General features: G+C 39.2%; 2 protein-coding genes across 4 annotated transcripts in view; one reads left to right on the top strand and one right to left on the bottom strand.

Moving 5' to 3' along the window:
- Positions 1–2867: 2867 nt before the first annotated feature.
- LOC117027377 (60S ribosomal protein L29-like) lies at positions 2868–3377 on the bottom strand. The gene has a single exon (XM_033115051.1). It carries the CDS (start codon positions 3360–3362, stop codon positions 2883–2885), a length of 480 nt encoding a protein of 159 aa, XP_032970942.1. The 5' UTR covers positions 3363–3377; the 3' UTR covers positions 2868–2882.
- Positions 3378–7271: 3894 nt separating this feature from the next.
- ALG6 (ALG6 alpha-1,3-glucosyltransferase) overlaps positions 7272–13839 on the top strand; it is a 43848-nt gene continuing 37280 nt past the window's right edge. For 2 of the 3 annotated variants that reach the window (XM_033115646.1, XM_033115648.1), the window contains exons 1-2: positions 7272–7398; positions 11419–11688. In XM_033115646.1, coding sequence (XP_032971537.1) covers positions 11607–11688 — 82 coding nt within the window. In that variant the 5' untranslated portion in view covers positions 7272–7398; positions 11419–11606. Of the gene's footprint in view, positions 7399–10154; positions 10214–11418; positions 11689–13839 lie in introns of all 3 variants that reach the window. The other variant, XM_033115647.1, reaches the window with a different exon arrangement.

Consider the following 13839-nt stretch of genomic DNA (forward strand, 5'->3'; position numbering starts at 1 on the left):
TTTCCTCAGGGAGACTTTTTGGTTTGAATAGTTCTTCCTGGCAGGTTGCCTCCTTTATATTTAGCCCAAATTTTCATTTTCAAAGACCATTTTAGACAAGTACCATGATAGCTCTAGCCAATGGATCTGTGTGCCACATAATAGAGTGTGACAATCCACTGAGTTGTGAAAGATACTGGAGATAAAGTAATAAAGTAGCATTTGTATTATCACATTGGCTTTACAAATCTACTTAAACACTGACCCAACAGTGTTACTCATTATTGGAAATTATAGATGTTTATAATTCTCCAAAATATGTTGGGCTAAGTTATATCATATATCGTATATTTAAATTTAAATTCTAAACCCTGGGCTGAGAGAGATGTAGATTTGTTACACTCCTTGGAGGTTTGGGGACCATGAACCAATGAATATATTACATTGCCACATTAAAGAACTCTTTTTATCTCTAAAGCTATAAGCACCATCCTATATTTTAATAACTTTTAAAAACAGAGTTTTAAAATCTTATGATTTTTATAGAACTTAGACTTCCACACCAAATTATATTTGTGGACCTTTATATTATATCTTATTTGCATCTAGACATAAAAATATAAAAATATGAATGTGTATTCTTAGAATTGTTCCTAGATTCTATTACAATAACACAGTTTGAACTATGTGGCAGGAATATGTATTATTTCTTTTATGGTTCACATTGACAAAATTATTTTTATATGTATATTATATACATATATGTAGTTGAAAAACATGTATTTGTATGAGAATAATTCCAAGTGACATCTGAAATGACAGAAAAATAACAATGATTTATATTCTCCTTGGCTGTATATAATATTGGTCTATGAACTTCTTTAGGGCAGGCAATGTATTCCATAAATATTTGTTGAATACATGAGTATATCCATAGGTAATTATAAATTAACTTGATTAGCTCCATTTAAGCAAAACAGAAATTTAAATCACTCTACTCAGTGATTCCACTCAGAATCACAGCAGGTAACAATGCAGTTTAGGTTGATTTCACTTTGGTCCCATTCAAATATGAGGTTAGTTGCTGAAGTCCCAAAAGCAATTTATCTCATCTATAAGGTTGTTTGGTGGTTTGAAATAAGGACAACTCTCTGTGTGTGTGTGTGTGTGTGTGTGTGTGTGTCAAAGAGAGGGAGAGGAAAGGTAAAGGAAAGAGGAAAGATGAGGGGGAGAGAGAAGGGAAGGGTAGCTGAAATACTCTATAAAGAGAATCCCATATCAACTATATTTGTCCACCCAGTGGAATAATTTATATAACAAAGGCAGAATAATCGCTTGATTCTTTTTCTTTATTTACCAATTTTCAAAATAATGAATGGTTTACTAGCTTCCTCCATTGATGACCTTTCTTTTTTTTGAAAGTACCTTAATGAGCGAGTGGAGAACACAACAGACAATCCTACAATTTACATTTGATGTTTCAATCCACGGTAGTTAATACGCTTACTTATGCTCAATGTGTCCCATTAATGGCCAGCGGGAGTCACTTCAAGTTGGCTCCTGAGTTGTTTTGACATTGATTCTAGTAGTCTTTGATAGTTTCCTTGATATCTGATATGACACAATGTTCCACATTTTTTTGTGTGTGTTTCTTTTCCAAACCTGTAATTAGCTATTTCTACAAGCATCCTTTGTTCCTTTTAATAAGAATGGTATTTCAAGACCACAGTCTGTGTGCTAAGGATGCTTATTGTTATTGAGTTGGTCTTTGTTTTTAGTTCTTTCAGTAAAGAGCTAAAATATGTTTTCTTTCTATTCCCTTCCTTCTTTCCTTCCTTCGTTCATTCCTTTCTTCCTTCTTTCCTTCCTTCCTTCCTTCCTTCCTTCCTTCCTTCCTTCCTTCCTTCCTTCCTTCCTTCCTTCCTTCCTTCCTTCCTTGTTTTCCTCTCTCTCTCCCTCTTTCCCTCCCTCCCCCTTTCCTCACTCCCTTCCATTTAATGATTCAATAAAATAAATCATGAGTTCATACTGATACTTAACTTCTATCTTACACCTTTAACTCATTTTCCCCACACCAAGAATCCTGGTATCAAAAGGTATGACAAAATTTGAATATCACATAAATCTTCATTTTCTTTATCCCACTTTACACATACAGTAGTCTTAGACCGACAACACTAGTTTTTTTTTTAACTGCTTCCATTCCCCCCCTTCTTCCGCCTCTCCCTCACCCCCTCGCCCCCTCCAGTTCAAGCTGTTGTTTCTCAGTGTAGTTGTGTAATACAGCTCCCTGGCCTATGCTGGTATTATGAGCCTTGCGCTCAACAACAGTAATCTTAATACCAACACTATGATTACTATTATTTTGTTTTTGTTTAACAGATCTTTTTTCTTAGGGTATACTGCATTAGGAATCTACCATCAAATCACTCTTTTAAAGTTACTTGGAATAGTTATTCTCTGTACCTTGAGCCACCAACTGGATACACATTTAAGTCATTTTGTTTCTCTTTATTTCTGATGTTTAGGGATTTATTTTCTCCATTTGATTTTGTTTTTATAATTAACCTACTTTTCAAAATTCGTAGTCATACTAAGAACAGTCATGTCAATGTTTTGTATTTCTTGTATGTGCAATTTCTGCACTTTTGAGCTTTTATATATAACTGAAAATGAATGAAAGTAAGTAACGTCTGTGTTTAATCATAGTTCTGACATTTGCTGTATCTCTTAGAGAAATTATACAATGTTTCAAACCAGCATTTCTTTCTTTCTTTTTTTTTTTTTTGCCAGATCCTGCCTCAGCTTTATTGGTCCAGGTAACACAGGAGGACACTAGCCCCACGCAGACAGCAGCCCAGGGTTCCCCAGTCTCTCCGTCCTCCATGGGCAGACAGAGGCCTCTACTCTGGAGCCTTCGTGGCAGCCTGGGCACCTTTGGGAGCCGGGGCCTGAGCTGGAGGCGGAGCTGCAGCTGTAGGACCAGCTGGGGCCTTGGTTTGAGCCTTGCCCTTGGCTTTTGGCCGGCAGAGCCTGAGACCCTTGGCGATGCGGGCTCGAGCATGTTTCCCAAGCTTGGGGTGGGCAATGTAGGCAAGTCGACTGAGCTTGCGGCTGCCGCCCTTTGGGATCTTGGACTTGACCTCCTTGGGCTTTCCGAGGGCCTTGATGGCCTCAGCCCGTGCACTCAAGGCCTTGGCGTTGTTGGCCTGCATCTTCTTCAGGCCCTTCTTGTTATGCTTCTTGGCAAAGCGCATGTTCCTCAGGAACTTGGGGTCCACCCCCTTGAGAGATTCGTATCTTTGTGATCGGGGTTTCTTGATGCCGTTTCTGTGCCATTTTCGGGACTGGTTATGCGTGGTGTGGTTCTTGGACTTGGCCATGTCTGCACCCAAGCCCACAACTCCCCCAGCATTTCTAATAGTGTGTTTCATGGACCACACTGTACAATGGGAAGTGGGGTGTGTTGTGAGGATAAGATTTCATGGATAAATAAGCCAAAAAATTCTATGCAGGTGACCCTTGAACCACATTGGGGTTAGGGGACCGACCTCCAGACAGGCGAAAATCTGCACATAACTTTTGACTCCCTAAAAACTTAGTTGTCTCTCAGTTTCCCTGGGGGATTGGTTCCAGCTCCCCGCCTCCCATACCCCAAATCCCAGCATGCTCAAGTCTTCTATATAAAATGGCGTAGAATACAGAAGGCCCTCTGCATCCATGAACTCCCAACCACAGATTGAAAACAGTATGGGTATTTATTGAAAAAAAAATCCGTACATATTTGTAAGTGAACCTGCACAATTCAAACCCACGTTGTTCAAGGGTCAACTGTATTCTCTTGGAGAATTATGATGTATAAAACAAATAAAAGGCTTTGAGAAGACCTGGAGTAAAGAATCCTTTTTAGATTTGTATAACCCATTGTTTTCAAATTTATTTGTCTCTGCATCAAGAGACTGTCCTCAGATGTATTACTGGAGATGCCAAAACAATGTATACACATGATGCCAAAACAATGTATACAAAACAATGTTATACATGAATATACACATGTATTCATCTTTTGTTATCGGTATATATTGAGTAGTACAATTTTAATACAGTTTTTTCCTTTCTTAAAATGTGTATACATTTTTTTGGTTCCCTTTGTATATACAGTAGTTATTCCCCTGGTATGTCAGAAGTTATTTCTTGTATGTCAGAAGGAGATAACAATACCTCCTCTACCATTGTCTCAAAGTTATTGTGAGAGTTCTGTGGAACATGCTTTGGAAAACATTCTCAAGTTTTCTTGTATGTCAGAAGGAGATAACAATACCTCCTCTACCATTCTCTCAGAGTTATTGTGAGGATCAAGTGAATTGGATATGAAAGACTTTTAGTATATAAAAGAGACTACTATTTTGCGAATGGCTATATTGGAACTTGTAAATGTGGAGGTTACCTCTAACGCTATGCTACTTAGGTGGACTTATTTTCTGGGGCAAAGGTATGATGAAACTTGGAGATTTCAGAAGAATGGAAAATGACATACAAGGATCAGTTGAGGAAGACGTACAGACAGGAAAAAGGAGTCTATTTCAAAGAACAGCTATGATCAGATAAATGGTTTTCACCTAGATTCAGAGACGTCCTTGGCCTTATATAGAAAAGGGCTTGTTTTCCTGGTGGGTGGAAGTGAACTAGGAGAGGGAGTAGAAACGACTATGAAAGCATGATTTGTGTGAAGAAGTTTGCCTAGCACATTGAGTATTGACAGTAAGGTACTTTTGATAAGGTGTATATTTGTTAGGGTTGCCATGCAAAACGCCACAGACGAAGTGGCTTAAACAACAGACATTTATCTTCTCACATATGTGGAGGCTAGAAGTCCGAGATCAAGGTGTCAACAAGGTTAGTTTCTTCTGCGACCTCTCTTCTTGGCTTGAAGATGGCTGTCTTCTCCGTGTTTTCTTCATATGGTCTTTCCTCTGTGTATGGGCAGGTCTGTGTACAAATTTCCTCTTCTTATAAGGATATGAGTCATATTAGATTAGAGACCATCCTAACGACCTCAATCAAAATGCACTTACTGAGTGTTATGCATAGGCACTAGATGTTCAGAGGTGAGAAAACCGACTTAAAGGAAAAAGCAGGAGTAAGTATGTAGATGCAGTGGTGGGAGCAGTTCAAGTATTGGTTAGAGGCATTGAAGTCCCTTCTATTATCTATTCAATGAACATTTTAAGCACCAACTTTGTTCTTAATACTGTGCCGGAAGGGAGAGATGGATACCAACTTTCGCCATTTGAAGATGTATATTTTCTCACATATTAATGTTTCTGAAATTATATGTGTTCATAACTAATTTAAGTGGTAACATTGTTTTCTTTCTTAGTGGTACATAAAATAATGATGCTTCTTGCAATTGACAGAGCCAATTTGATTCAATAAAACATGATTTTTGGTTTGCCAAACACGGGTCTTGTTCACAAAATGCTTAATATGTATGATCTTGCAATAGAAATGGAAATCCTCCTATGATTGCAACCATGTAACATCCTTGATCAACTTGCTCTTTTCCTTTTGGCCTTAAATATGTGTTTACTCAAGTATGGTTGTCTATTTTCCTATTGTACTCTCTCCCTCATTCTTCAGCCAAATGAAAGACTTTCATATCTCTTTCAGTCCCACTTCTTTCTTAGGCTCTGATTCATAACTGGCACCTGAATAGTACCACTTTGTTGTCTTGATGTCACCTCGAACTCAATACAATGAATCATTTTCCCCTCTAAGCCAACTTCCCTTCTAGGCTTCCCTAGAATTTTCAGACCTAGTAAGTCAGACTTGAAATGTCGGGAGCTGTCCTTGATTTTTCCCTCTTTTGTTCCACTTTTTCTACATATCTAGCATGTCACCAAGACTTACACATTCTTCTTGCACTGATCTCTTTTGTTCCAGTTCCATGATTACCGTCGCAGTCCAGGCCCTTATCTAACCATGCAAGGACTATAATGATTTCTACCTCCTCCTCTGATTCATCTTATCTATTATCATCTCTTTAAATTTTCTCTAACACTGTACTATACACTTGTTAAAAGTCATTTAATGGCCCCTTACTAATCATTAAGTAAATTCCAAACACCAGAGCCTGGTATTCAAGGTTCTCCACAATTATTCCTTTCCAGCTTCATCACCCACCATCTAAACTGGAGGAAGTGTTCTGCACTTTTCAGCTGCCGCAAGTGGGGCTTGAACCATTTCCTTTGTCTACAGTCCTATTCCCATACTCTTGGTTTATGTAAGTCCAGGCTTTCCTTCAAAGCTCAGCTGACTCCTCCAGGGACAGCATTTCCTGAGAGATTTTAGTTCACAGTGAATCCTATTCTCCGAAATCCTCTAGTGCTTAACGCATATACCAACAATCTGCATTTAGCGTGTGCTCCCTTCTATTCCTTTTATGCATGAAAACGTCTTCCCAGTAAGAATTAAATTTCTTGAGGGCAGGGACTTGGCCGTATTTCTCCACGTTTCCAGTACCAAGGTTTTTTTTAAAATATAGTAGAGTAAAATTTTAGATCTGGAAGTTTACCTAGCCCCGTTCAATCATTTCACAGATGAAGAAACCAAGATCCAGAGAGTTCAGAACCCCTTAGTATAAAACTATAGCCAAAGTTTTGCTGAAACTTATGGATTATAAATTAGAGGAGTGGGCTTATACAGAATGGCAGGATTTAGAAGGTAGGAAGGAGAGCATTCCCTGAACACAGGAGGGAATGTAGTGATTTTTGGCCGGTTTGGGACTAGGTGATCCAAGCTGCCTGGTGGGGAACGTGTAGCGGCTATGGCTGCTCTTCTGCATAACCCACGGGCTCTCAAAAATGTCAGACGTTCGACAACGTTTCTTACATGAACTGACTTCTTAGGCTTAATACACTCTTCTGCGCAGGCATGTCGCTTGAAGAAAGGGAAGCATGTTGCCTTTTTGACTCCTTGAGGGCACAGGCCCAGAGGAAGACCTACTGCCTGGTGGTGGGAACCAGCCAAGGGCTCTCCACTCTGTGCCGCGAGCCAGGACGCGCCCCTGGCAGGAATTTGTAGACTAGGCAGCAGCTCAGGCCTTGGCCACGATCCCAGGAAAGAAGAGCAAGGGGCTTTCCACCTGCCCCAAGCCTAACCCGGGCCGGAGGCCTCTCGGGTTCCAGCCGCTCCGGCCACGCCTCCCGAGTCGGCCGCCTCCTCTCTGCGCTCTCCCCGCCCCTCTCCTCACGCTCGACGGGCTCGCTCCCGCGCCGGGCTCGCGGGCGGCGCGCGAGCGTGCGAAGGCGGAAGGCGGAAGACGGGGCGGGAGGGGGCGCTCTGCCGCGTGGGCGCGCGCGCAGGCGCCTTTCTGGGACCCGCTGCCGGCGCGAATCTTAATGTGCTGCAGGCCGCGGGGTAAGAGGCCCGCGGTGCTGGGGTTCGGGACCGCTCCGCCAGGGTGGGGAGGGGCCGGGCACTTCCGAGCCTGCGCGCAGCTGGTGAATGGGCTCCCCCGATCGGGATCACTCCTAGGGCGGCCTCGAGGCCTCCGCAGTCCAGCCTGCAGGCTCGCTTGGGGGTCGGGTGCGGGACGCGGTGGCGGCGGCGGTGGTGGTGGGGCCCTTTGGCAGGAGCGACTTGTTACCCTGTTCCTGCGATCCTGAGGGTCTGGCCTGCTGGAGAACGTGGGGAGAAAGGTCAGGAGAGGTCCCTTTTGCAAGACGTGCTCAGCTGGGACAGCAGCACTCCCCGGATATTGTGTCCACCTTGGGGGAAGGACCTTTCGGACTAAAAGGAACAAATTAACGCCCTGGGAAGTGGACGGCCGACTTTTCTTTTGCTGAATCGCACCCCGAGGGAGAAGTAGGACGGAAAACTGGCAACTTGCTGGCCCAATCGATGGGTTAGAAAGTTACTGTATTTGGCTTTACAGATGGAGAAAGTAATAACCCTTTTTACTGTTCAAGGAGAAGAGATAGGTTAAAAAGTCTTACATAATATCTTTAATCACAAAGGATTTGGTAAAATGAGGTACCATCCCTCTTCACACACGGAGATCTCCATTCAGTATACACCGATGCTCACCGACTTGGGATGCGGTTATACATCCAGATAAAACCCATTCTCAGGTGAAAATATCCTAAGTGGAAAATGCGTGTAATACGCCTAACCTACCCAACATCATAGAGTGGCGTAGTCTACCTTAAACGTGCTCAGAACACTTACATTATCCTGCAATTAATTGGGCAATGACTTGAGTTTCATCTCAAGAGTCATTGCCTTCCCCTTCCTCTCACCAGAAGCAAGAGACAGGCATTTTGTAGACAGGATGGGATGTGAAAACACAATATCCAAAAGAACGCTGGCAACAGTGCACTGTCGAGTCTGGCTTGTTTGTTTACCCTTGTGATTCTGTGACCGACAGGGCTGTGGGCTGGCTGGTACCACTGTCCAGCAGCAGGACAATCACACGTGACTAGCCTAGGAAAAGATCAAAATTCGAACTATGGTTTCTACTGAATTCGTATCGCTTTTGCATCATCGTAAAGTTGAAAATCCTAGGTCAAACCATGGGAAGTCGGCTTGGTCGGTACTTTATGAATACTTAGCTGTCAGCATGTTTCCTACGTGCAGAGAACAAAGTAACAGCTAAGACAGCAGGATGCCTGCTTGCACGGAGCTTATTTATAGTCTCGTTCACAAATAAATGTAATTTCCTTTTATACTTTTTTATTGGAATAGAACATGTACAGTATAATACTTCACACAAATCATAAGTTGTAACCTGTTGATTTAGCATAAACACATCTTTTATCCACCACTCAAATCAAGAAACAGTATTCACAGCACCTTTTCAGAAGGCTTGCCCTGGAGACCTCTCTCAATCGCCATCCCCTCTGTCCTCCCCAAAGGTAATCTCCTGATTTCTACTACCATAGATTAGTTTTGCCTATTTATGAGACTTTCATAAATGGAACCACATGTATTCTTTGGTGTCTAGCTTTTCTTACTTAAAATTGTTTGTGAGATTGCTCCATTATACTTGCTCCATTATACTTGTTTGTGAGATTGCACCAAAGAATACATATAATTTCTGATTAGTGAAAAGAATTAGGAAGAAAATTAAAGAAGTGTTACAGTAAGAGACAGAAACCATAGTAGGCTGGTCAGGGATGATCTTTCTGAGAGGATGACTTGAAATATATATAATACGGAGGATGAAAGATTGGCTAATGAACTGTGTTAAGAGCATTCCAAGCAGAGGGAATAGAAGTGGAAAGGAACTGAGGTATGAATGAACCTGACAGTTCCTAGGAAGAGGGGTAAGAACTTGTGGGAAAGTGGGAGGAGATGAAATTGGAGAGATAGGCAGGGTCAGATCAGAGGGTCTTATGGTTGGGGATTTTTGGATTTTATTCTAAATTTAATAGATGTCAGGAAGAGATGTTTTTGATGTCCTTTAGTTTCTAACGTGAGCCACTTGTGGAGGTTGGGAAGGGGAAGGCCTCTCCGTTTTACTCATCAAAGAAGCCCGATAAAAGTTGCAATACTGGGCAACTACAGGGAATTAGGGGAAACGTTAACCAGTTGGGAGACCAAATCTTCTTTTGAATTGTCAGGACTTATACTCAGGCACATAATATGCTTCCAAAATCACATTTAATAGGCACTTTATAAGTTAGTTATGTGTTCTACACTCTATAAAACGATTCTTGTCAAGCAGTCACTCAGCTTCTGTTGAAACTGTTAAAGAGGAACTCCTTTCTCATGAAGCTCATTTTATTTTTGGAAAGCTCTAAATTGTTAGAGAAATGTTCCTAATAATCAAAATACCTGTAACATTAGTTATCAGTGCTGGGTCCATACAGTACTAACGATTATCATCTGTTATCTACTGACCCCCTATCAGTACACACATAGTTCAGTTTTTGGTTTGTTTTTTCACGTTTAAGTGCAGGACTTTGAATTTATCCCTGTCAGGATTTCTGGAGTTAGATTTGGTTCATCATAGATGTTGTCCGTATCTTTTTGGATATGATTATTTAATCCATCAGTTAGCTATCCCTTTTACCACTTAAACTTGATCAGCATGATATTAGTTAAGCATTATGTTCTTTTTAAGTGCATCATGATTATTAAGTGTAATTGGTAGTTTGTTTTTGTTACTTAAGGTTCCTGGGGAAGTACTTAAATATGATTATCTGGAACTGTGGATAATTAACTTGGTCATGTAAGTGATTTAAATTTCCAAGACAATATTGGTTAAGTTATATTTTTAAATCCAGGGATTAGCATTTGTGAAATTAATTTTAAACATGATGTCTCAGCAGAAAGTAGAGTGTTATTTTGCCATTTTGCAATATATAGTACAGCATGTTGATAAAAGGGGCTTTTCAAGTTAGACTTTGAGAATTTGAATAGTTTATAATGGCTTATAACCTTGTCAAACCCAGACTCAACGTCAGAAAGTGATTTAATTTTAATTTTTCCTCTTTGCCTCTGTAATAGAACTTCTAGTGAACAATAAAATGATCAAAGGTGGATGCAGTAGGAAGGAGGAAAGAGGGAATTTATATAATCCAAATTTGAATAATAAAGTTACATAGCCTGGTTAAATACTTTGTGTCATTTTACCTGATTGTGATGCTAGACTTTATTAGTTTTCAAGTTGGCCTTTGCTATTTTTATTTTAAATAAGAAAATAATTTTTGCCCAATAGGTGTAATTTGCCAGATTCCCTCTAAATTTTTCAGTTGACTTACTAATTTTATTTTTCTGAATATACTTAAAATATAATGTAAAAATGGCCTAGAATTCTTCAAAGCTTTATACTTTTAAACTCCTCAACCCAAGGGAAAATGTGAAAAAAAATGAAACATGTAACTGGTTAATTGAATTTTGTTCCTTCTTGTATTTTCTCTTAAAAGTTGGGGTTATTCTTATTGAATCTTGCAAAAAGGTTCATTCTTTAAGATGGAAGGTTGATGCAAGTATATTGTGGAAGAAAAGACAAAAAAATCAAACTACATCAATTACATTAGTGGAAAACTTTCTCAAACTAAATAGAAAGATAAAATTCCTCTTTCTCTTTGTACCAAAGATAAATCACCCCTTTGTTTACCTTCTGGTCTTATTTTTACCTGTGGGTGAACATGCTCTAGGTAGAATTGACTGTTCTACTATCTATATACCTCTGTTTTTCTTCAGATACATTCCCTTGTTAGAGCAGATCCTTTTTCTATTTTTAGATATCCTGAGTCCCATTTAATAGGGAGATCTACCTCTCAAGGTGTATTTTCCAACTAGAGGACTAGAGAGGACTAGAGTAAAGAACTTAAAACTAACCCCTTTCTATCTTTCTACTTGGTTTAGTGGGTTTGTTGTTATAGGTACTATGCTCAGCTAAATCTTGGTATCTTTTTTTCCCCCCTCCAGGCCACTTCTTCATAGACCTAAAAATCAGTATTTAACTGCTTGGAAACGAAGCATCACTTAAAATCCTCTCAAACTCCTAATTCCAAAGAATCGATAACATTCTCTGATCAAGAAAAGAAGTGACTGGGTGTTAAAAGTATTCCGGCACTGGTCCTGTTTTTTCCCCTCCCTAAACTTGAAGAAGAAACATGGAGAAGTGGTACTTGATGACAACTGTGGTCTTAATAGGACTAACAGTACGGTGGACAGTTTCTCTTAACTCTTATTCAGGTAACACATGTTTACTGTTTAAAAGATAGGTAAATATTCCTTTGAATAGTTTTTGTTTGTTTGCTTTTCGTAATAGTTTACAGTTTTCTGAACAGATCAGAAGAATTTCAGACTTCATTGGTGTGGTCAAGAAAATACATCTAAACACATCTAATTCTAACAGAATGCATTTGTGTAAGAGCCCAAAATAGTTAAGACACTCCCAAAGCGGAACTACCAGTGGGAGGACATGCCTCACAACATATCAAGACTTAATGTAAAATTATAGTAATAAACCATGGCAGTATCGAACCAGTGGTTCAAAATGGAGCAGAAACAGACGCATGCATATGTGAAAACCCAGTATAGACAGAGCTGGTAATGCAGATTCATGCAATAAATGAAGTAAAACAACTAATTATCCATAAGAAAAAAATTTTTAAGTGGAACTCTATCTCACATGTTACACACAAAATTCAATTCTGAGGCGATAAGGACTTAAATAGGAAAGATAAATCTTTAAATTTTTTAGAAGAAAATTTTAGGAAAATATCTTTGATATTTATCTGTGATATTTTTCTAGGAGTAGGGAAGGATTTCTTAAGATATAAAAAGCACAAATCATAAAGGAAAAAGACTGATAAATTTCATTACCTTAAAACAAGCATAGGGAATAGCATAGGGAATATAGTCAATGATATTGTAATAACTGTGTATGATGCCAGGTGGGTACTAGAATTATCGGGATCACTTTGTAAGTTATATAAATCACTGTGCTGTATACCTGGAGCTAATATAATATTGAATGTAAACTGTAATTTAAAAATTAAAAAATAAAAACATCAAAAACCTAAAAAATCAAAAATCAACAACTCCTGTTCATCAAAAGACACCTTAATGTGTGAAAAAATAGGTCATAAACTAGAAGATATTTGCAACTTGTACAAAGGTTAGCTTCCAGAGTATACAAAACACATAAGGAAAAAAAAAACACACAACAAAATATAGAATACATAAGAAAAAACCCAATAGAATTATACAAATGATTAAGCAAATGTCACAGAAAAGGAAATACAGATGGTCAATAAACACAAAAAATATGCTCAATCTTTTAGAAATGAAATTCTTCATTTTAGAATGAAATTCTAGTTAAATGAAGTTAGCAATGAAGGAAATTCAAATTAAAACTACAATGAAATATCATTTCACACATTCCAGCCTGGTGCAAATTCAAAAGTTTAACGTTACCAAATGTTGTGAAGGGTGCAGAGTAACTGGAACCTTCCCACTTGGGAACTGCCTCAATATTAGAAAGGCTTAGCATGGATGACCTTGATAAAATTTGCTCCAGGAATTGGCATAAATATTTTCTAGTTCATCTCTTGCCCTTGCTTTGTTCTACCTCTGAGGTTCAGTGTGGGCTTAGAAATTGGACACAGTAGCATAAGGACTTGACAGTGTTGCTGGTTTGACAATGGAGAGGGCCATGTGAGAAGGAACACGAGTGGCCTCTAGTTGCAGAGAGTAGCCCCTAGCTGACAGTCATCAAAGAAACCTTGTACCTGTAGCTGAAAGGAACTGAATTGTGCCAATAGCCTGAATGAGCTTGGAAATGGATTGTTTCCCTGTCCCTCCAGATAAGAGTCCAGACTGGCTGATACCTTATTTTGGCCCTGTGATCCCCTGCACAGAGAACCTATTACAGCTAAGCCCACCCAGACTTCTGGACTACAGACTGTGAGATTATAAAAGAATGTTGTCTGAAGCTGCTAAGTTTGTATTAATTGTTAATACAGCAATAGAAAACTAATATACACATATATGTCTTTTTAAAAAACCAGATTGTCAAAGTCCAGTGAAAAACCTTGTTGGGATTTTGATTGGAATTAGACATTCTTCAGTACTGTTGATTCCCTTTGGGGGGAATTGGCAATCATTAACACAGTGGGGCTTCTAGTTCACTAGTTAAGATGGTGTGTTTTTCCATTTATTTAAGTCTTCTTCAATGTCTTTTTAACAGAATTTTATAATTTTCTACATAAAAGTCTTACACATCCGTTCTTAGATGTATTCCTAGGTATCTTAAATATTTTTTTCCCTACCATTGTGGATGGTATCTTTTTAAAATTTGCTTTTTCTAAATGCTTGTTGTTGGGGTATAAAAATGTGGCT

Source organism: Rhinolophus ferrumequinum, chromosome 9, assembly GCF_004115265.2.
Source record: "Rhinolophus ferrumequinum isolate MPI-CBG mRhiFer1 chromosome 9, mRhiFer1_v1.p, whole genome shotgun sequence".
In the NCBI taxonomy this organism is placed as follows: Eukaryota; Metazoa; Chordata; class Mammalia; order Chiroptera; family Rhinolophidae; genus Rhinolophus; species Rhinolophus ferrumequinum.

Bases quoted from the DNA above. Each gene is read 5' to 3' on its own strand.
- LOC117027377 (XM_033115051.1), bottom strand. From the start codon at position 3,362: ATGGCCAAGTCCAAGAACCACACCACGCATAACCAGTCCCGAAAATGG.